At 46.5% G+C, this 22,677-nt stretch overlaps 2 protein-coding genes across 4 annotated transcripts; both read right to left on the bottom strand.

Annotated features, from left to right (window-relative positions):
* Positions 1–1,350: 1,350 nt before the first annotated feature.
* On the bottom strand, positions 1,351–11,282 carry LOC120656892 (lysine-specific demethylase JMJ706-like). Of its 3 annotated transcripts, XR_005668032.1 has the most exons (15): positions 10,799–11,105; positions 9,194–9,508; positions 8,468–8,624; positions 8,166–8,385; positions 7,764–7,817; positions 7,609–7,688; positions 7,211–7,488; positions 6,696–7,097; positions 5,884–6,236; positions 5,570–5,797; positions 3,125–3,540; positions 2,884–3,044; positions 2,408–2,610; positions 1,604–1,826; positions 1,351–1,491 (listed from the first exon to the last, which is right to left on the bottom strand). XR_005668032.1 is itself a non-coding variant. In XM_039935112.1 (12 exons), exons 2-11 carry the CDS (start codon positions 9,405–9,407, stop codon positions 3,160–3,162), a joined length of 2,367 nt encoding a protein of 788 aa, XP_039791046.1. In that variant the 5' UTR covers positions 9,408–9,508; positions 11,149–11,282; the 3' UTR covers positions 2,736–3,044; positions 3,125–3,159. The 3 variants fall into 3 exon arrangements, 2 of the variants coding, with proteins under 2 accessions (XP_039791046.1, XP_039791045.1); XM_039935112.1 differs by lacking the exons at positions 1,351–1,491; positions 1,604–1,826; positions 2,408–2,610; positions 10,799–11,105 and adding an exon at positions 11,149–11,282 and having other exon boundaries at positions 2,736–3,044; XM_039935111.1 differs by lacking the exons at positions 1,351–1,491; positions 1,604–1,826; positions 2,408–2,610 and having other exon boundaries at positions 2,736–3,044.
* Positions 11,283–18,131: 6,849 nt separating this feature from the next.
* Positions 18,132–20,546, bottom strand: LOC120656891 (probable xyloglucan endotransglucosylase/hydrolase protein 30). The gene is made up of 4 exons (XM_039935110.1): positions 20,145–20,546; positions 19,887–19,987; positions 19,075–19,283; positions 18,132–18,938 (listed from the first exon to the last, which is right to left on the bottom strand). Exons 1-4 carry the CDS (start codon positions 20,344–20,346, stop codon positions 18,395–18,397), a joined length of 1,056 nt encoding a protein of 351 aa, XP_039791044.1. The 5' UTR covers positions 20,347–20,546; the 3' UTR covers positions 18,132–18,394.
* Positions 20,547–22,677: the final 2,131 nt, after the last annotated feature.

Raw genomic sequence — 22,677 nt, 5'->3', positions numbered from 1 at the left:
TGCCGCTGGTACAGTGCGCCGTGGCAGTTCTGATTTTACCTCCGTATGCTGACTGTAGCAAACACTCATACCTAGGGCATCTACAAGTGTTGTGCGGGATTTGATAATCCAGTACACCAGATTCCATGCACAGACAAGATGAATACTTAATCCGTGACGGTGACATGGAGAGGTGACTGATCAGCAGTCACAGGGCAGAAAAATATGCTGCCACAGGGTATATTACTGCTGGCATTAAGCAATTCACGAACTGACAGTGGAAGCCACTACAGAACAAATCTGATTTGATCTAGTAAGTAGAAGTAGGAATAAGATATGGCGATGCCGACAAGGGGCATGATTGTATAATCATTACTATATGAAAAGGCCTGATCTGCTTAGGCCAATAGCTATTTGGTTTGGATGACTAAGCACTGCATGCCGACCCGGCTTGACAAGAAGCATCTATTTTCTTTTTCAATTGTAGACGAGCTAATGGTTGTGGTTCGGCAAAAGGCTGCATTCTGTAAACTAGACCGGCAACGCCACATGGTCTGGTGTAAATTCAGTCTCACTTGATATTTGCAAGGTCCAGACTGAGTCATACATGTGAGTTGTACTCTCCTGGTAACCCAGTTCCACAGTAGCAGGATAAAGATTTCAATTCTTGGGCCATGCAGAACTTTCAGACCAAACAAGCCTGCACAATTCGGTTGGGGGCATGCCCTTAACCCCAAGTGTTGTACTCCTGCGATGATATACAAGTACTATACATAAACTACAATGGCGTATGCATACAAGGATTTGGTCCATCGTACTGAGCAGTGAGCAGGTAGGTCAAGATATGGAGGCCTTGAACTCTGGCCTCCTTCCACAGTGTGGTCACATCTGGTTGAGGATTTTGATATCCATTCATGGTCAGGCAGAGGCAGAGGCAGAGGCCATGCAACAATTTACTCAACAAGGTGCACGCATCAGTGTACACTGCTTGCGCGCATAGCATGGTCATGGACCTATGCTGAGGCCAGACCCACGAGCCCACAACGGCGCAGAAAATATTGGAATGAAGCGTCATCTGGCTAACTCTGCCACCAACTTAAATCGAGCAGAGGTGCATGCAAAGGGAAACTGGGAAGCCAAGGCATACTCGAGAGCCCCACTCTATTAAACCATACTAGTATGTGAGCCACTTGCAGCTTTCGTATACCACATGTAACCTAGCAGCAGGCAGAAGACCGTGCGAGCAATGCAATATATATATAGCTTGGGTTATCAACATGTTGGACAATAAGCACATGGCAAAAGTGGCGGAAGGTACTTCGTCCTAAAAGACTTGAAGCATTTAGACTGTGACCATGGTGGAAACTGTGTGAGGTCCCAACGATCGATTTTTTTAAAAAAAAATCAATCAGAGCAGTTGGATGCAGCAATGTATTCAGAAATGTCTTATGTGATATGTGGGCAATAATGGAGTTGCTAGATTCCATCAGGAGATTATTTTCTTCAATTAGCCTAGACAAAGGAGCCACGGTCGTTTCCTAATTAGGATATGGAACATTTATCTTTGAACAGGATTGATAAATAAGAGGTGACATAAAACCAAAGGCATCTTAGGCGCACTTACAGTTTATATGAAGCATATCTTCACCTTAATGCTCCGCCCTTGCCAATTAGGAATTAAGTCTTTTATCATGAAGAAGAGGCTGACATGATAGCAGAATAGAAAACAGGACGGGCACAAAGTGCAGCCTTGGGGTCTTGACTAAGCTTCAGTCGGCACTCAGCGGTTAATCATCATCGACATCGGAGAGTGGCAGCAAAGAGAATCCGTCTTTTCTTTTACTTGTCTTTAAAGACATGCGATGATTTGATGACATGTATATTTTTGAGAACATGCACAAAAGAATGAAAAGTGAATAGGCAAAGTGACAAAAGATATCAAATCTTTCCATATGAACCCTATTATTAGCTTTTCACGAAGGACTAGCCTCTTTACTGATGGAAAGCCACGATAGTTGTGGAAAAATCATACCAAACTCTCCAGTTAATGGCTCTTGGCATTTTCGGTTTCTCAACAGGTAGGGCAGATAATGGTCCATGGGTAAGTAAAGTAAGAAGTCAGGCACTGGATTATTGTGTTTGTCCCACCATGACGGAGTAATTTAGTATGTTATGCAAAGGCAATTATATGACTCTTAATGCCTAATTTGCTGGATATTTTGTAAAAGCATAAAGACAGGAAACACAAGTGATTTCTACCTAGACTACCTGAAGTCTTCGTGAATTAGAATGGACAAATTCATTTTACAAATGGAAGCCACTTATATGGGACAATAAGTCAAATTACCTACTTAGCTAAAAAATCAGATAATAATGAGATTAAAATAATTTAGCAATAAAAATATATAATAATATATAATAAACTTACAAGAGAAAGTAAATCTTATATGACAGATTAAGCAGATAAGGATCTAAGAGCAAGGAGTTGCGACTGAATTGCTCCTTTATTCCTTCTGTTATACCCACTTTCCATAGAACATGATTGATTCGAGCATTTCCATGACCTTTAGCATTATCACAAAGCATCTACTTTGTTGCTTATGCAACATGACAGTCAGTGGTGGTGAATTCCTGTCAGCATCAATCAATTTATATATCGAAGTTATCAGCGCATCTGGGGGCAAATGTACCAGTACCAATAATGACAAAAGAATAAGAAAATGCAACAATTCCAGATTACAAAAAAGAAAAGAAAAAAGAAAAGGAAAGACCAGTAGAATGTAGATTAACTCATTAAAAATGTACAATATCCATTTCGTATGTGGATCTATTTAAGCATTCTACGTACATGTGTATCTGTGGTGGAAAAAGAATGAAAGTAATTGTTAAAAGTAATAGACTAACCTCTTCACAGTGGAAAACCTACAAGAAATGGAAATAAGTGAAGATGTACAACTTAGGATGGTAAGAAAAACTGTCTGCCTATAGCTTTCATGTCCCATGCTACATAGGTGGCCCGGTAATAGAATCATTAATCCAGTCATAACAGTGTCTCTGTTGGAGGCCTGCAGAAAGAATCAGTTCTGAACCATCCAACAAAAAAGGCGCTTTCATTTTCCAGAAGTTACGATTGATGTTAACTTACATGGTGTTAGCAGTTAGCACCAATAGCAGCATACTTCATTGAGTGTGCTGACTAGCCATGTCGCTGTCCTCCTGGAATCTGTAAGATATTTGCACTTCAGAAATTGTGCTCGGGAAGGACGGCCTGGACGGGCCACGAATTTTCAAGCGTTTTGGCCCAAGATCTACAGATGGGGGTTGGTAACTGCAACCATTAGATTTCTGGCTGAAACGGACTTCATCTTCCACAGTATTTACATCTAACTGATGTATCATCTTCAATTTGGTTCCATTGACAAAGTTATCTCTGTTTCCAGAAACCGAGTCAATGCAATGTGATTTAATATGCAGACTGTCACTTCTTGTACCAAATGATACTTCTGTTGCCATCCTCTCTTGTCTGTCATCTGAACGGGCTTTCTTTAACCGTCTCAAAACCTAGCGTTGGCAACAATGAGGAAGCCATTAGTCAGAGAATAGGTAGAATGAGTTTAGGTAAATATTGAAATTATGGAAAAAAGGGTTGAGCATTTGTCTAATGTCTAATCACTAAATGAAAATGCCATGTTAACTAACTTGGTTTGCTATTTGTGACTGGTTATCCTTGTTATCATGTCTCTCCATGTTTATGGTTATCTTTGGAAGAAGCTCCTTGATTCCGTAGTTTAGGTTTAGTTATCATTTTGCAAATAATTTCTGAAATGAAGCTTAACAGTTAGGAGCATTGTGCATGCATGACCATAGCTTTGATTGACCAATTCCCATAAAAGTTACAGTCAAGACCACGTAAGCCTTTCCCACAATTCTATCATACATAAATAAAGCCTTGGAGATGTGAAACAGATTTAAGAAATGGAATAAAGTGATTAATACTTATGTTAAGAAAGGAAATTATATACAACTAAAAGAACGAGGTTCCGAAAATAATAGCACAACTGACTAAGGGCCTACTTGTTTTAGCTTCGGAGTTCGGACTGAGGATTGTGGTTCTGAAAGCTGAAGCCAAAACAAACAGGGGCATGTTTTAAAAGCAGATTGTTACAATCCAAACCACCATACACCACAAATCCGCAAGCTGCATCCCACCAGTTTCACATCTTTTACGAATACAGCTTTTAAAAACCCAAAATCTATAGTTTCTCTTATTTTAATAATCCAAGCTAAAACAAGCAGGCCCTAATATATCAATAGCAAACGGTTCCAGGTCCATTGTGTAAGACCAACAAATTGTATCAACATAAGTAAAAAAAGGTTAAAAAATAATAACTCTCCATTCAGATAAGTAAATTATGTATTCAGGTAGGTCCCATTCATGACAAATAACATTGATGTTGTCTTGTGGACGAATCACAGCGAGTTCAGCAGCAACATGTTGGCATGCTGCAGCACAATTTTGCGCAGGTGCAGGAGTCCAGTACTAGTGGATAACATTCCAGGAAGAATAAGAGGTTGAGATCCAAGAAAAACAGAATGTTTAAGTGTCGGACGAACAATAAGTTTGACTCAGAAAGGTCCTGCAGCTAAAAGGCGAGCCTCTGCTTGTCTAGAAGGGGTGCAAATTGTGGACTTGGGCTCACACAGGAGATGCTGCAATCATGCTTGTTTGTGAGGGCAGCACACATATCCAGGCACGAAAGTCCAATGCTAGTGCATAGCAAGATGTCCAGGAGGACGACGAAGTCCAAATCCAACACAAACAAGAATCGTCAGTCTATGTGGCCATGGTAAACTTATGTATCTCTCAGCTGTAACCCCCCCCCCCCCCCAAATTCTCTTAATTCCTCTTGTTTTTTTTTCCTCCTCGGCAATGCTGAGATGGGCAGCCTGGTGCATGTAGCTCCCGCTTGTGCAGGGTCTGGGGAGGGGTCCGACCACATGGGTCTTTTGTACGCAGCCTTTCCCAGCATTACTACAAGAGGCTGTTTCCAGGACTTGAATCCGTAACCTCATGGTCACAAGGCAACAGCTTTACCGCTGTGTCAGGGGGCTCCCCTTTCGGAAATGCTGAGATGACCTGATTTAAAACTAACCTTTGTGTTTTGGCAACAAAATCAACGTTGGTGAGGAAAACCCCCATAAGAAGTCTAATTGTAGTCTAAGACAACGAACTCAGTCCTTGGATTGAGTCTGGACCACGGTAGATTAGAAGTTGAGTGAGTCCATCATCGCAAAAAAATAAAGGGACATTTTTAATGGAAATAGGAAGGGACATTATCTGGAAATGAAGCAAATAAGGTCCTATGTATTTTATTCCAAATATTCTTTCAGCCCATTTTTTGTCTTAACCTCTCATGCAATGTCCCCCAGTTCTCTTTCGAACCATGTCTTCTTGCCTCAACTTCATATGACCAATGTTTGTCAAAGTTAAAACAAAATGGCTACAAGCATACTGTAGTGCCATCCACTCTTAAATGGAGAAAGTAGCAGTTAGAGTAAGAAAATTCACAAAAAATATATATATAGTTACCTGATTCTCAGTTAAATTTGTTGTTACATCTTCTGAACATCTTTTCTCCAGAACTATGGTAGACCGTCTCTTGACTCTAAATACCTCATAGTCAGAATCATCACCATCTTGTGCAACCAATTTGTCAGATGAGAATGCTTCATCAGGAGTAGATAAAGAATAAGCATTAGTTGTTCCATTTTCTGGACATGAGCTAGAGAAGGTTCTTCGGTTCGAACTAGTACACTCCTGTATAAATAAAGTAACATAATATTTTAAGTTGCCCCAACAATGCACAAAGAAAGCACAAATAAAAACAAGGTTAGAAGTCATACATCACTTTGTGTAGAATAGTCATGGGGTCCTTGAGCAAAAGTTATTGTTGATGCTGTAGGATATGGCATATTCAAATCATATCCAAGCATGTCTATCTCTGAAAAGGTATGAATTTTAGGGGATGCATCTATTTGGATCTTGCAATATGGGAAGTATTTAGAATTGTTGTTAATGCTGTCGAACAAGCAAGGATGTGTGCTAGACCCATCACTTTGAGACATCCATTTTCCTACTTCCTCCAGTATCCCAATTTCCTCCTCGAACTTCTTTGATAATGCCTCCAATTCAAAGATGTCTTTCCTCACAAATACAACACGATCACAGCTGCAAGAGCACTTCCTAATCTCTTCCTCTTCAAAACAAGGTAACCAAAGGTGTGTTTAGATCACTTTGCATTTTGCATTTTTGCGTTTTTGGAAGGGAATCTTCAATATTTGAAGTATTAAATGTAGACTAATCACAAAACTAATTACAGATCTCGTCTGTAAACTACGAGACGAATCTAATGAGCCTAATTAATCCATCATTAGAGCATGTTACTGTAGCATTACTGTAGTAATTTAGTGTCTAATCACGTCATGATTAGGCTCATTAGATTCGTCTCGCGATTTACAGTCCATTTGTGTAATGCGATTTATTTTTTTGACTACATTTAGTACACCATGCAAGCGATTTACACAAATTTTGTATTTTGCGTTTTGGGATCTAAACAAGGCCCAAGTAAACAAGATGATCTCAAAAGTGGATATCTGCAATAAGTGATAAAAGGCATGTTTCCTCGCGTCAAAAAAAAAGTGATAAAAGGCATTACCATGGCAAAGGCAAATTGCATCAGCTCTGCAGTTACACATAATGTGAGCTACATAGCAGTCCCGTTTGCATATACCACAGAGAACTGTTGTGTCCATGTCTGCTTTGTAGTGCGTGCGAGCACCCATTTTCATAAGCGACCAACGAACACGGTGTTGGAACCGCATCAACTGCACAAAAGGTACCTTCATACAGCTCTGTATATGTGTATCACCGGTTAATGTAATATCTTCATGATCAGACATGGTAAACTCATTGGCGACAAGTGTTGTTTCTTTACAAAGAAGCTCCTCATAAGGTAGTACTGGTATCCTCTTCAGAAGGGCATAACGTTGGCTAGCAACAGCTCCCAGAGGAAACCATTCGCCCGTAGCAAAATTCACTGCCTCCCCACAGTTGAAACCTGAAATTTGTCCAGCAGGTTTTCAATGTTTACAAATCATAGAATAGAATATTCGAGATGTGCAATAGTTTTGGAAAGTAAATGACTGCAGGTAATTGCATAAGAGGTCCTACCATGGCTGAAACCAGAATGATAAGCTTGGGGAAACGTTACAACAAACTCTCCAGGTTTCTGTACGGCTCTATAGACTGGAACTTGATGATGCAGCAAAATATTTGGAGGGAAGATTGTAGTTTTTCCCAAAAGAACATCAAATGCTGCATTTTCCCCTTCACATGATAAAATTTCGTGATCATAGACATGCTCACGTACAACTTTCTCAAAATCAGAAGCAGCACTGCCTGGAATACCATACCATGTTTTTGAGGCACCACAGTGGTGATAATTAATACTGGCAAAATGATAACTCACATGAGAATAACAGAAGTATCAGTGAGCAGTATCATACAATCATGGCAAGAATAGGGAGTAGAAAGTGCAATGCAAACATGCAAAACTACAGATCATGCACCTGTACAAGTAATGGTCTTCCACATGCCAGGCAAACATACTAAATAGCATTCCAATATACAACATTGGGTCTGTTATTCCCTAAAATAGTAGAAATGTAAGTAACTGAAAAATACAAAGAGACAGGATGGAAATTCATCAGTGCAGTATACTCACTGGAATTGCTGTTCTGAGAAGACGGAGCGTAGAGTTGGATAACCGTGAGAATGTCTGGATCAAAGCATGAACAAAACAATCATTTCAAGAATGTAGACAATAAGATCCCCAAATGATCAAAACAAAGAAATCTTGACAATGAAATAACTGCAGGATTGTGGATTCCGTGAGCACAAGCATGTGCCCACTGTTTACCAAATACTCGAAACAGATAAGACAGACTAGTCCCTTTTATTTTTAGACTGGTCCCTACTATAGCATGAATACATGATTAGAGATACATTCAAAGTGTATAACACGTTAAGACTAGTTTTAGCAGAGTCATAACACAGAATATCAGCAGACTATATCCAACTGATACAGCTAAATAGGCAAGTAAAAACTGGGACACAAAAGAAGTACCTTCAAGTTCCATTTGCTTCTCCCAAGTTGGTCATCAGGAGAAGAAGAAAATGCACTGCCATCGATATCACATGCATACTCAACAGATTCCATCTTGCCACATGCTATTTCATGCCAAAACTCCTCTTCCATATACCTGGATGGAAGACAAGCAGCACTAGAGTATCTTCGAACAAATTCTTTATTTGCCATCTTCTCAAACTCCCGAAATGTATACTTTCTGGTAATTTATACAAACATGTTATGTACTATTGATGATAAAAAATGCCATGCAGTAATGCAATATCAATGGGCATATAAACCTTCCACTCATGAAGAAGGCAAACTTGTCATCCTTGGACCATTCAGCAAGACGGAGAGGCTGAACTCTAGTTGTAAACTTAATCCCACCTAGTTCCTTCATTAGTACAGAGCCAGCAGGTACTGAAGCAGAGACAGGTGAAATGATCTTGCATATACCTGGGAAAATGCACATGGTCACAGCAATATAACATTCACAAAAACTTACTTAAATATCCATAACCAAAGTTGTGAACAGTTCCACATCTGGGATGTGGCTCAAGTATCTTTCCTAGCAGGCACATAAACTCGGAAAATCATTGTTCCATAGTACATGGTGAAGACTATGAACACATACTACTGCAATCGAAGAAGCTATATGATTCAGTTCTGAGCACATTGTTCCATAAGCAAATTTTATGTGGCATGTCTCAGAAAGGCCACTGGCTTTGCTTTGTTTTGTGGAAATTACATCCGAGATGCCAAAACTAGCAGGTGGCATTACTTAGGTATCTAAAATTCAAAACTATCTTGGCAGGTCCCTAGACTTGAATAGTTCGCCACTTGATCCAGTTAAGTAGTTTAGGGATGAAGTGGCCCCGTTGTGCAAGTATAGCAACTTCTATTGCTGATTTCTTCATTCCATTTTCATACAACTACATATTAGTTCTCTGTCTACCATCATTATTATCCCTTGACCTTGTTGAAAGAAGTTAATCAATAAAGGATACAGAGAAGCAAACTATTACCATATTTTGCAGCTACAGGGGCAATTTTGCTGAGATAAACCACTGGATCCTCGAACTCTTGGGTTGACGGAGAAAATACAGGACAATCTGGAATCTCATCAATCCAATCTAGGCTAGATAGATCAAACTTCTTTACTCTGTGCTTCAAGAATGGGTCTCTCAAGGACCCTCCCTCTCCCAGTGATGCATCACAACTCCTGCGCAACCTTGCCATTATCCTGGAGGCATCGGTCCTTCAACTAAACACCCTGAGCAAAATGACTAAATCAACTCATGATTTCCGGTCCCCAGCTCAACAGAATGGGCCTCCTTGATCTGGGCACACAATGAAAAACAATTACTGATGCTTCTAGAGCACCGTATACACATTTTGTTACTAAATAGTAAATACAACTACTAATGGCATTGGAATGGAAGATGCCAAACTAAAGTGAAGTGAACATATTGTAAAAAGTTTGTCTGAGCTCATGTAAACAGAATATTTTGACCCAAAAAAAGAGTCTAATTGTACAAATATAAATAAGGAGTTCATGAACATGTGTCACACTGTCACTTGAGTGTTCTTTTTCCACACCAGTCTATATGCCTAAAGGTCAGGGCTGAATTCTACAAAAGGTGAGCGGTCACTGAATTTGTTCACACCATAAAAGGCACTGTAGCCACGCAGGTGGCGATACCTGGAATACATGTAGTAGTAAGCTAATAAGTCAAACTCTCCTGTTGATCCAGGGAATCAACAACTCTGTGCCATCTCAATCACAAAAACATATGAAAACGTTTCAGTCAAAACTATCCATATACTTCAATCTCCTTCTCAAATCAGTCCAGATCAGTTCACATAAATAAATGAGTTCAAATTCAAATTAAGCACCTAGAGTTATAGCCCACAGACTCACATCATATCAAACCTATCAACCTAGTATAGCAGAAACATGGGCGAAAATAGCAACTGAAGTGGTCAAATCTATGGAACAGTTCGAATTCAGGAGCACCTCAAAACTAAACCATGGAATTAAATGTTTGCCGTATTAGGCTCAGTTCTGCAATAAATTGAGAGAGGCTTCGCCATCCGAAGCAAATTCGTCATCCGGGAAGGAAAGGGGCGTGAAGAGCAAGAGAGTTACGAGGCGCCACGCGAAACTACGGGTTGGGTTGCTACAGAACACGTGGAATGAAGCGCGCGAAATTAGCGCCCAAATATACAGGCACTGTAGCCCAGAGTATCAAAACAGTTTGCCAAAACATAATTTGCAGCAGAAACACAAAATTCACGAAGGATTGGAACGGATTCCGACGACGAACCGCAAGAGTTCCTGACTTAGCTCCGCACGAAATCGCACTCCCGAATCGACACCAATTGTGTAGACTCGGAGGCATCAAACGGGCCGAAAATAATTATCACCAAAAAAATCTGGCAAAAACATAAATAGAATCCAGAAAGCCAAGCCAATTCTGACGAATCAAACAGTTCTCGAAATTTTCCGGCGCAAAATTCCCTAGAAACCGAACTTCTGGCGCAACAAGCAACATCGCCGCCCAGAGTGTGGGCGCACCCGCCGCCCACCGATTCCCGATCAGCAATCCACAGACCCGTCGATCACTCACCGTCTCATCTCGCCGCAGCTTCCGGGACCTAGACCTCCTCAAACGGGAACCCACATTCCCCTGCGGAGCCCGCTACCGGCGTCCCCACGCGCTCCGATCCGCGCCCGCCGCTGCACCGATCCACCGCGTCCCGAGCTTACGGAGCCGACTCCCGAACTCCTGCGGCGCGTTGGCCGCGGACCCCGCGCAGGCGTCGGGGCAAGGGCGAAAGTAGGCAGCGCCCGCGGCGGTGCTCCGGCGAGCGGCGGAGGAGCAAAGCGCCAGGGAGACGGCGAAAGGAGGGAGGGGACAGGGGAGAATGAAAGGAGAGGAAAGGAAAAGTGCGGGTGATATTAATAAGCGATAACCACCTGTACTGCCGCGAGCGGGTGGCGTTTGGGGTCGCTAATCCAACCGCACCACCACCGATCTGCGGATTAGAATTGTGGTTTAGCGTGGGTTTTGAATATTTGATTGCGCTTTTTTTTTCTGGTAGATGAGGTGGTTGTGGTTGTAGGACGTCGTGACGGCCTCACGGAGCAGTATCAGTCTCATTCCCGCGGCGCTAATTACTGTCCTGCCCTTTGTCAGGTAACATACTGGTGTACGAGTTGTTGGACTGTCCTACTTTGCCCTTTGCAGGGAGAATTGTTAGCTATTGGTATGACATACGATTATAACTTATAACTTGCATAAAATGCCAAAAACAAAGATTGTACTCCCAAAATTGACAGAAGTTTTCAGCTTAACAAAATATAAGAGATCCACACAACCTGTACTTAGATTCGAGTCCTTATCCAAGCAACCGTTAGTAGGGCTCAAACCTTCCGGCAGGAACTCTCCAGAACATTAGGGCAGCTCCAGTGTCAGCATCGATTTTGGAGAGACGGTGAGACGGTTTGAGATCTCCGGTATGGAGTTCGATTTTGGTCCGACAGGCTTTGAAGTTCGATTTTTCCCTGCGACAACGAACGGTTGAATGCTCCAGTGTGCTCTGTTCAGTTTTCCATCCCCAGGATTCATTTTTGTCGAACACTGGAGCTGCCCCGGAGCAGTCGACCAGATTGGCACACTGCCCAAGCCACGTTAACGACGTGCTCCCTTGATGAACATGTACAACGGCAATTAAGAAGCCGTCTACATACGGTTTATCCTGTTTATCAAGATGATTAAATGTGGAAACGGCTAGTGCCGTCATCACGCGAGACGACGGCGTTGGCTCGTGCTCAAAGGCCAAATCGACGCTGAGGAAGCCGTTGTAGCTGCAGCTTCGACTCACCTACGGTGGCGAGGGATCCGGTGTGCTCCGATGTGCTGTGCGCGCGAGCGTTTTGGCACGGGAGAATCTGTCGAAGGAGCTAATCTCGCCACTCGCACCGGCTCACCGGAGGTGGTCTGCGCCACCGCTCTCACATGCCCACCGGAGGTGGCCGATGCGCCACCGCTAGCGCGTGCCCGCTGGAGGAGGCCGCTACGCCACCGCTCACGCCTGCGCGCGCTGCGCCACCGCCGCGCCCTCTGCATCACGCGCTCGCCACCACGCCTGCAACCCCCTAGCCACCATGCCTGCAGCCTGCTGCGTGCTCTCCCTAGCCACCATTTGAGAGGAAGAAGAGATTCAACAGAGAGATGATGAGAGAGTTCATGGGGACGACACAGCGAACGGATAATATTGGGGCACTGAATTTTATAGAAAAAAAAAGGTCGCAGAGGGGAGATAAGGTTGGGCCATCATTGGCTCGTGGGTGTAGGACTGTAGGGGGTCTTTTTTTATTTTTTATTAGTTTTTAACTTTTTTATTCATCTTGTTTTAATTGATCTCAATTGTTTCAAAGATACAACAAAAATGTATACAAAGATCTTATTTAGACTAGATCATGGTCACATATATTTATTAAATAATTTATAGACGGCAAAATAGACGATTTATTGTATAAATTATCTATTTACTGTCCGTGTACGCTGTTCAATATACTTACAGACGGTAGCTGTCTGCACCATTGTACATGCTCTAAAAATGACATCGCATGTTAATTAGCTGCTTTAAGCACAGAGAGGCGACTTCTTGACTCGGATAACAAGAAGAATCGAAACATCTTATTACCTCCCGGCTCCCCCAGCACGATGTTCTTTTTCCCCACACGTTGTTATTTCATTGCTTTCGTTCGTTCTTGTCTTTGTGCGTGCGCGGAGGGTGAGCGATGATGCCTTTTACACACAACTGGCAAAGAACAATTCGGCGGAGCCGCATCACGGCCGCCCTGGCCGAAAACCGGCATGTCGGCAGCGAATCCGCGCATCCATGGCGATCACGTTTTGGAACTCGCGATTCCTGGTCTCAGTTGCTGCCGGCTACTCGTTGGGGATCGGCCAAATTTTCCGTGGCAGCTGCACAGGTGATCGAAGCAAAAAGAAGGCATCAAGCCCAAGACCAAGTTCACCTGTGCCGTGAAGTTTGAGGCATAAAGTATCCTCTATCCGACACAAAGGCCGTGTTTGGATCATATTGTTAGTGTTAGTGTTAGTTTTTTATGCCTCCAAATAACCCTCCAAAGAAATAACATTTACTAGTTTAGATCCTAGTATTATTTAGTATTTAATGGTACTTAAAGAACCAATGCTTTCTCCTTTTTCAATGGGGCTTATCAGAAGTAACACAATAATCACCTCTTGGAGGGGTTAGAGTTTTGGGGTATGTTAGTGCAAATAACACACAAATAACACACATGTTTGGCTCTCAAGTGTTATTTGGGGTTATTTTGGGGTGTGTTACTAAATAACACATGGATCCAACCAGAACCAAAGTGTAGTAGGCACATAAATGGAACAGGATGTCACTCGAGAGATAAATAGCAAGAAAATGAAAATGATTTTTTCTATTATTGTTCCATCGAACTCTAAAGATCAGCGGCCTTGATTAGAGGAAAGGAACTGCACCACTGAGCAGTTAGGCTTTTTGTTGCTTGGAGTAGGGATTTGTCCCTGTAAAATAAGGAAAGATTCCATGCTCTGAGTAAGGGGGGGCAAGCTAATTAGCGCGCGCGTGCTAGAGGGTTGGCAGCGCGCGATTTCAGACAGCAGTTTTATTTCTTTTTTTGGAAAGGTTTTTTGTCCACATTATTTTTTCTGAAAAGTTATAATGTCTAAATACAACTTTTACGTATAACTTTTTGCACACGTCTTCTAAGAGATAAATTTGTATCATAATTTTACGATACATACAACTTTTACATATAACTTTTATGATGTGAACCTGAACTTGCTGTTGTGCGTTCATAACTTATGTTTGCATAACTTGTTTCTAAATTGTTGCATAACTTATGATGCGCAACTTATGATGCGCAACTTATGATGCACAACTTATGATGCGGACTTATGATGCACAATTTGTGATGTTGGACTTATGATTCATGACTTGTGAAACTTATGATGCATAACTTATGATACGCAATTTTTGATGTGCGAGTTGTCTGAAACCTTGTGTATATAATTTATGTCATCGTACATAACTTATTAAAAAATTGTATGACAAGTTTTGAACTTGACTTATAAAGCACAAATTGTATGGTGAGAAAAAAATAATGCTAGAAAAAAATAATTGCTGGCTTATATACGTTTGCAATCATGAATGTTAATATTACCTTGTGATATTGCTAACAAGTTGAACACTCTGAAAATATTACCTTGTGATGTTTGCAATCATGAATGTTAATATTATTTTGTAATATTACCTTGTGATGTTGCTAACAAAGAGAATTGGAAGCCCTACGGGAGAAGGCCCACGGGAGGAGGTCCCGATGACAGCCCGTCGGATCGATTGCTAGCAGCACAAGTAGCGCGCGATGGCGCGATTGGATTCCGGGAGTAAGGGGGGATGACGTGGACGCAAATAATTGAAGTGGGAGCAAGTGGCATCTCTGCCCCGCTTGGTCCGTCAAGTGTTCTTTCCCTTTCACTTTACTTTAGCCAGCGCGTAGTCCGTCAAGTTGGCCAACTAAACATCATGGAAGAAAAAAAATAATATGTCCAAAAGGAAGCTTTTGGTGCTAGTTGCATGCATATGCATTGACTTGGGAAGCTTAATCCGACCTTGCAGTCACACACGCATCATAAACTGATAAACTCACATGTTTCGATCGGCCCTCGCGAGCTGCGTAGCTTCTAGGCTCATTCTCGTCCACATGGAGAAATGGCTGCGGATACGAAGACACTGTTTCAGGTACGCGTACAGTTACTAGATAAGATACCAGGCAGCAGTGCCCTATGCTGATTGCTGAACAGTCTCTCTGAAGCTGTTGAACAGAGTCCAGAACTTCTTGAAAGCGAGAAACAACTTGCTGCTGTGTGGTTGCATCTCTAACCAAAGCTGAAAAGAAACTGTCACGGATTAGTAGTTGGATTTCCTACCCATACCGGGGGCGTATTGCCGTTTCCAACCAAAACCGGAGTCCCAAGGCGGCAAGGCCGGCGCGGCGCCCGCACCTGCGAGCACTGTTCCCCGTTCGGCGCTCGCTCCGGGTCGCAAGCCACACCGCGCCTCGTTAGTTGAGATATTGCCTGGTCTTTTCCAAGCGCCGTCGCTCTCCGCCCGACAGCGACGCCTGGCCCTCGACGGCTCGACCTCCTCCTCTGTTCTCTCCCGCACAGCGATTCGGGGTGCCGGAATTAGCAAGAGCGCAATCAGGCCGCAACGGCGAAAGGGAACGGCCAGCAGTGTCCCCCGGCCCTGTGCGTACGACGAGTTGGGCGCCCGCTCCAGCGCCGCGGTTAGCTCGTTAGGTCGATCGTCTTTGACCGAACCTCCCCTGCAGGCCGCGGACGTCGACGTCGTGCTCTCGGATCGTTCGTGATCTCCTCGGCCGATGATGAGTGAACCCCGGCTGACTCCGGCTGGGGAATAACCGATGCCGCACGCGCCCAAAGCGACTCGTCGTTGAAGCGGGGAGCCGGCAGGGATGGCTTATGGTTAATCGGCTTATGGTCCTTGAAGACGAGAGACTGGCTGGCATCCTTTCACGTCCATGTCTGTCTGACCTGCCCGGGGCGACGTCACCATCCACGCACGTGCGGCTTGAAAACGCCACGGCGATCTATGACCCAGCTTCCCGCGAGTCATGATCGCTCGCGCTAGAAAATCCAAAGTTTTGGAGCGAGGAATAGTTCAGTCCGCACGGCGGCACGGGGGGCGAGCGGGCCGATCTCGCACGCTATAGAGAAGTTTGTGGGGGGGGGGGGGGGGGGGGGGGGGGGGGCGATCAGATCGAGAAGGAGCCAGCTGGTCTCGCCTAACACTCATCTTCTCTTCGTGGACCTCGGGATAAACATTGCGTGCCTCATACCAGATCGAAAAGTGTCCGATAATTCGTACAAAAATAAGTAAGGGAAAATATTGGATGATTTTAAGTCCATTCTCTTCTTCTTCAGGCCTGGCCCGCGAGGGATGGCTTGCATTTTTCACTTTGAGGAGCCTGTGAGATCGCCGTGCAGAAAAAGCTGCCTCGGCCCTCGGCCGGTCGCTGTCGCCGCCGGCCGCCGTCGTCGTCAGCGTACCTTTGAAATGAAACGATAAGCTGCGGCGCCGAGCAGGGCAGGGGCAGCAGCACGGGCGGCCTGACCTGACGACGAGCTCGGACGCTAGCGCTCCAGCGCAAGCGCTGGACTGTTTGGAGATCTTGGCACCGAGCGGCGAGCGAATTGCAGTGTCAGTGTGTAGTGGGAAAAGAAAAGGTGACGTAGCGGAGGACAAGCGGGCAGGGCGACCGGAGAATGGCCCCGTTTGTTTGGCGCTAGAATCCTAGCTAGAACAGAATTTTTTTCGTACGATGAATTGAATGAAGTCTATTTACAATTTTTTTAGGAATGAGTGTAATTTTTCGCGACGAATCTAATGATAGTAATTAATCGATGATTTGCTACAGTGATACTACCGTAACTATCCTCTAATCACACCGTCAAATGCCTTATTAGATTCTTCAGAGTCACTAGCGCGGAGTTCTGAAATTGGTTTTGTAAACTAGTTTTATTTGACACCGTAATTAATAGTTATATTATTATTATTTACTAACATGCTGAAAACCAAACGGGCAATCTCAGGACGATTGGTTGCGAAAGATAGCGCGGGCATAGGGCCCTACGCGGGCAAAGAGGAAGACCCCGCGGCTCCTCGTGCCGTCGTGCGCGGTGCGGCTGGCTGCCTGCTCCGCCGCCGCGCTGGTTGGTCGTCCAACTGTTGCGCGCATGTATGAAGCAAATCTGAGGGCTAGTGAGGCCTAAGTTGGGCCGGATCTCGTCCCAGGCCTGTATTCAGCCCATATTTGCCGTCATCGAAACACCGCACTGTCTTTTACCTCCTGTTTAAAAGCTCATGCAGTCATGCTCTTTTTTTAATCCCTACCTGGTCAGCAGTGGCGGAGTCAGGAATCACGGCAGGAGGGGCTGCTTCCCCTTGTTCCTCCTCTAGCCCCTCCCCTCCTTCTTCCTTCTCAAATTTGTAGGAGGGGCTTAGGGGGGGTTCATGGAGATTACACCGGTAGGGGGGCTTGAGCCCCTCTCGCCCCACCGCTGCTGGTCAGTAAATTAATAAATCTGGATCGTTAAAGTTTCATAGTAACGTAGCAGGCTTTAATTAAGCTATCAAAATACTATGTCTTTGAACTAATTAATTATAATGGTACGCTACTTTACACGAAATGCAATTCTAACTTATTTTATGTAGTTTGCACAGCACCTCCAGCTCCATGGAGGCTGCCGTGGTGACAATTATGGACCAGCGCCAGTACATACATCGAGACTACATTTTCGTCTGCTGCAGCCTGCAGTAAGTCCGCAGCTCTACTCGAGTAAAAATAACAAAATAACCATGTACAAAACCTGGCATGCATAAAAGAAGAAGGATGTTGCTCTTGGCGTTCACGGATCCGATCCTAGGCGGAAAAGATTCAGCAGCAAGCCATGCCATCCCCGAGTGGCCGGCACAAAAAGGAGGGCGCGATGCAGGGACGAGCAGAAGAGACACAGGAGTAGGTTAATTTTCTGGCGATCGTGCTGGTGGGTGCTGATACCATGCACGCTAGCGTTACATGGCAAGTACAACGCTACACACCCAAGCCATGTGTTCGATCGACCCATCATCCATCGGTCCATCCTCTCTGGAACAAGTGAACAACGGCACCAGCCCAGTGTCCAAACGCAACAGCTGTGATCGATTCGACGGGAGGGGCATACGGGAGCCTAGTGATTTGAAAGAACGGAACGGATCGAGCCAAAGACACCAACGCCTCCAGTTGGCGCTGTCACCTTCATGTCCGTTGCTGGAAAGGACCGATCCCCGCGACACAAACACCAAACCCCGTGATTGATCATTCGTATACTGCTCAAAAATCATTTTTGTAGGGCTCGATCCTAAGCTCGTTAACAATTTTGATCATACTATAGTATTATTAGCTGCCACGCCCAAAGGAATTAAAGAATAATCATAGCGCATTAATCCCTAATCGTCCCTACACCTACCTTTACAATCTGCATCTGCAGCGGACACCCCAAAAAGGTAAATCGAATTACAGTCCCGGGATCAATTGATCATCTGCAACCATGGTGCCAATAGCTTTCGCAACCCGATCAGCTGCTTGCCACGCCGGCGCGTCCCCTGGCGCCGGCCTTGCGTCCCCGGCGGCGGCCGCGGGCGCGCGGCCTCATGACGACGGTCTTGGACTCGCCCCATGCCGAGAAGGTCTGGCGCTCCTCGTCCGAGTTGTCGCACTCCGGGAACGGGCCCGACGCGTACCGCACGGCGTCGTAGCACACCGTGTACGTCATGTGCCGTGCCCTGAACGCGCGCATGGCGGCGCGCTTCTGCGGCGTCATGACGGCGTAGTCGGCCGTCATGATCCCCAGCAGGTCCAGGTCCTGGTCCTGGTCACCCGCGCCGCCGCGGCGGGGGGCGCGGAGCACCGGGTCGGCGCGGGGGCCGACGACGGCGAGGTCGGAGAACTCGGACGCGAACGGCGCGTACTTGTAGTTGACCTTGTACTTGCCCCCCTCCGTGGCCCAGGCGGAGCCGTCCCAGATGGTGGCGTACACCGCCATCGGCTTCGCCGGGAAGTCGCCGCCTATGTCCGGGTGCCGGATCACCTCCCGGATCGGCGTGTCGTCGATGTAGAAGCTGCACGAGGCAAAGGAGCCGCCCACCGATCAGTTTTTCCGGCGACCCCGGCCGGAATCAATCGACACCGGAAAAGTGCGTCGCGCTCGGTACGTGTACTCGTAGTGTACTAGCGTGATGGTGATTGGTTGCTTACATGATGTGGGTGGGAGCCCAGAGGACGGAGTAGCGGTGGGCCTCGAGAGTGGGGTCGAAGGGGAGGAGGTAGCGCTCCTCGCGCCCGTGGCTGGTGCTGCCGTTGCCGTAGACGTTGGTCTGCACGCGCCACTGCCCGCCCCACCGGCTGCCCAGGAACTCGAAGTCCAGCTCGTCGTGCGTCTTCTCGTACACGTCCCCGTTCGACAGCTGCAGCAGCACAAGAAGAATTTCACAAACATAACTACACGCTGACGCTCCTCCATCAAAGACAGTCGCAAGGATGGAAGCCATGGCAACTGAAAAATGCAGCCGTGTGGTAGTTGGAATCTCTGTACTGTACTGTACGTTGCAAGCTCCAGCAACTACAGAGCAGTTGCATATTCCATCTGCCCCAAGAACATCATCTACTAATTCAGCAGCATTAACTATTTGTTTCTGGTGCGCCTAATAATCAATCAGCAATCAGTGCGTGACCGACTGACTGGAGCGGGAACATTTTCCCCGGGGCAGGCGGCGCAGCCTTTCTTCTGGGCTCCGAAGTCCAAACAGCCCATGTGGGTCGCGCTGTTGCCTTGCTCTGCGGCGCAGGACATGGGCGCACCCGCAACTTGCGATGGCTCGCCGGTTTCGGCAGCCGCGGCGGCGGTTGCAAAATCCGTGTGGACGCGCCATGTGACCAGGCAAGATCCAACGCCTCGAAAGAGCGGCAGGGATACGCTACTATACTATACTAGTAAAAAACCTTGCTTTGGGCAGGAATGTTCCGAGATGGAATCGAAATTTCTGCAGCATGGATTGGGGAGTACTTACGTAGAAGGCGACGACGACGCCGGCCGTGTAGTCCTTGGGCAGCTTGATGGAGGCGCTGAAGAAGCCGTGGAGGTAGTAGTCCGAGGACATGAACCCGGAACCTGCGCAGAACGAACAGCAGCGGGCAGGTTGTCTCAGAGACCGTATGCACGGCTGGAACGGGGGCATGGGGCCAGGGGCTCTCGTGTGCGAGCAGAGGTGAAAGGAAAAGGGGGCGGGAAAGGGTGGGAGGAAGAAGATGCAACCGGCGCAACGTACCGGAGCGGCGGTCGAGCAGGAGGCGGACGCTCCTGTCATCGGAGGAGCGGACGAGGTTGCCGTCGCCGAACAGCGGCGAGAACCGCTCGTCGAAGTCGGCGGTCGGCACGTCGTCGATGGCGGAGGCGGACACAGCCGATAGCCACACCCACGCCGCGGCGGCGAGCAAGAACCCGGCCCTGACCGCCATGGCTGGCCGCATGGCAGCTGGCTCCCTCTCAGCCCCTGACCTCACCTCCTCCTCCTCCTCTTCCTCTTCTCTCTCTGCCTCTTGCACCGGCGTCCGATCAAAAGGCAAACTCTGACGCGTTTCTTGGCCTGGGACTCGCTAATAATCTTGGCTTCTTTTATACGCGGTCTCGCTATACTGGCCGGGGTCCTGGGCCGGAGACGCGGAGAGGAATGGGAGGCGGTAGATATGCGATGCGATGCCATGCGATGCGATGCCATGCCATGCCATGCCATGCGCGGAGCCGCCTTTCCTTTCCGCCGCGCCGCACCCGCCGCACATGCTGAGGTGGACTCGGTTAGCGCCGCGTGGGCCCCTCCGCGCCCCCGAACGCCTCCATCACTGTGGATGGCCTAAGCACCAGGTTGACACGGAAAAGGTAGCGCGGACGTGGTGGGTATAACGGAAGGGCGGTCGGGCGGGGCAACAGCTAAGCTTCGCTGGTGACGGGGAGGGGCCTTTGGTCCTTCCTGACGGGCGGGCCTGCCCGTTGGCTGCCTCGTCCTGTTTGTAGTCATAAAAAAGGCTGTAATGCGGAAAAAATAAACTATTTTCGGTGGGAAAATGGCTGGATTTGGAGTTAATGTCTGGAGACTTTCGGGTGGTGATGGACGTGGTTGCGGATGGATGGATAGATGAACACGAGCGGAGGGTGAGGGTAGTTTCGCGCGCCATTACTGGCGTCTGGTGGGATTACTGGCGCCATTACTCGGAGGGTGACGCGTGCGTGGCGAGCTGAGCCAAGCAGGTGGGCCGCAACGTCCAGGTGTGATTGGACCGCGTTTATTTATTGTATTATTATTACCCCGTGCCGTGGCTACTGCCTACCGGTCCGAACCAACCAATCAATGGCTAGGCTAGTCAGCAGGCGCGCACTGTGCTGCTGCTGCTTTCACCTGCCACCGCCCCAGTCTGCTAGTACAACATCCATGTCCAGCGAGGCTCCAGCTGTACGCACGACCGCCGCAACGTCCCCCTCTTCTTTTTTTTGACCGTTCGTCCGTTTGCACCAGCGCTCCTGAGCTGTGAGCTCCTCCCCTCTCGTAGCATCCAAGGCGGTGGTAGCCCTTCGGTTTCACGTAGAGATGGGAGCGGTTCGGGTTCGGTGCGGGTATTCGCGGATTTCAGTTTTTCGGGTTTCGGATTTAGTGTTGGTTTTTCGCCCACGGTTTTCAGGTTCGGGTTTGGGTTTGGTTTTGGAGTCGGTTTCGGGTTTTGGTTTCCACCCGTGGATATCCAATGGATATCCGAAATAAATTATTTGAAATTAAAACTCATGTTTTATAATATGTTAATGATAATTTGTTTACTTAGACTATTAAATTTATTGAAAATTGAGTCATGAAAATATTTATTATTTATTGCCTCTTGTTTATACATGTGAATATGTGTATATTTATTTGCGGGTTTCGGGTATCCATTCGGGCTTCGGGTATCCGCGGGTTTGGTTTTGGTGATGGATTTCCACCCGAATTGGTTTCGGGTTCGGGTTTCGGTTTTGGGTGCACGGAGGCTCCACCCGATCCGAACCCGACCCATTGGCATTCTTAGTTTCACGACAGTGACATGTACATTTTTTTTTCAAAAAAAAGACAGTGACATGTACTCCCTCTCGTTTTATTTAATTGTCGCCGTCGGTGTACGTGCCACAAATTTAACATGATTTATAAAAAAACATGCAATATTTATATTTCCAAATAAATTTGTTAAAAACTAGATTAAAAAATTTATCTAATAATATTAATTATGTATCATAAATATTTATATTTTTTATATAAAATTAATCAAAATTATTTCTCAGAAAACGAAAGCGACAGTTATTTAGGGATGAAGGGGTACATAACCAAAGACTGTGCACCATTATCTCGGAGTAGCAAGCTACTGTAGCGCACAACTGCCAGCTATGCCAACAAAAGACCACACACGCGTCAACGGATTCAGCAAAATACTCTCCGGCTCCGCGTCCTCGGCACATGATTAGGGTATAGTAGCAGCGCCGCCGGGGTCCGAAAGGGGCAAGGTGTTTATGCGTAAGGAAGAGAATGGCCCGTGAAGCAGCACATGACGCGACGAATGGGTAATGGCTCGACACGACAGGGCGGAGGCCCGGCCCTTCCCTTTTCCTCATGTGCGCCGTCCACCCAGCCAGGAACAACGCACACATGGCCCATGGGTCGTGCTCGGCTGCTCGCTAGTGCCTGCGCGCGGCGTCAAAACTCCCGTGCACCTTTCGAAACGAAACAGGTACAGGCCGCCCGCGCCCGCGCGCTCGCTGGGTCTCACCCGCGACCCGCGACCCGCCCC

This window comes from Panicum virgatum, chromosome 1N (genome assembly GCF_016808335.1).
Source record: "Panicum virgatum strain AP13 chromosome 1N, P.virgatum_v5, whole genome shotgun sequence".
NCBI lineage: Eukaryota > Viridiplantae > Streptophyta > Magnoliopsida > Poales > Poaceae > Panicum > Panicum virgatum.
The sequence above is the reverse complement of the archived record's forward strand: the minus strand, read 5'-3'. Positions and strand labels throughout refer to the sequence as shown.

Excerpts from the sequence above, each read along its gene's own strand:
- LOC120656891 (XM_039935110.1), bottom strand. The coding sequence starts at position 20,346 with ATGCGGCCAGCCATGGCGGTCAGGGCCGGGTTCTTGCTCGCCGCCGCG. Across the intron at positions 19,988-20,144 it reads CCTGCTCGACCGCCGCTCCG|GTTCCGGGTTCATGTCCTCG; the intron begins GTACGTTGCGCC and ends CGTTCTGCGCAG. Across the intron at positions 19,284-19,886 it reads GCGTCGTCGTCGCCTTCTAC|CTGTCGAACGGGGACGTGTA; the intron begins GTAAGTACTCCC and ends GTGCTGCTGCAG.
- LOC120656892 (XM_039935112.1), bottom strand. The coding sequence starts at position 9,407 with ATGGCAAGGTTGCGCAGGAGTTGTGATGCATCACTGGGAGAGGGAGGG. Across the intron at positions 8,625-9,193 it reads CCCTGTAGCTGCAAAATATG|GTATATGCAAGATCATTTCA; the intron begins GTAATAGTTTGC and ends GCATTTTCCCAG. Across the intron at positions 6,237-6,695 it reads TGCAATTTGCCTTTGCCATG|AGGAAGAGATTAGGAAGTGC; the intron begins GTAATGCCTTTT and ends CTTGTTTTGAAG.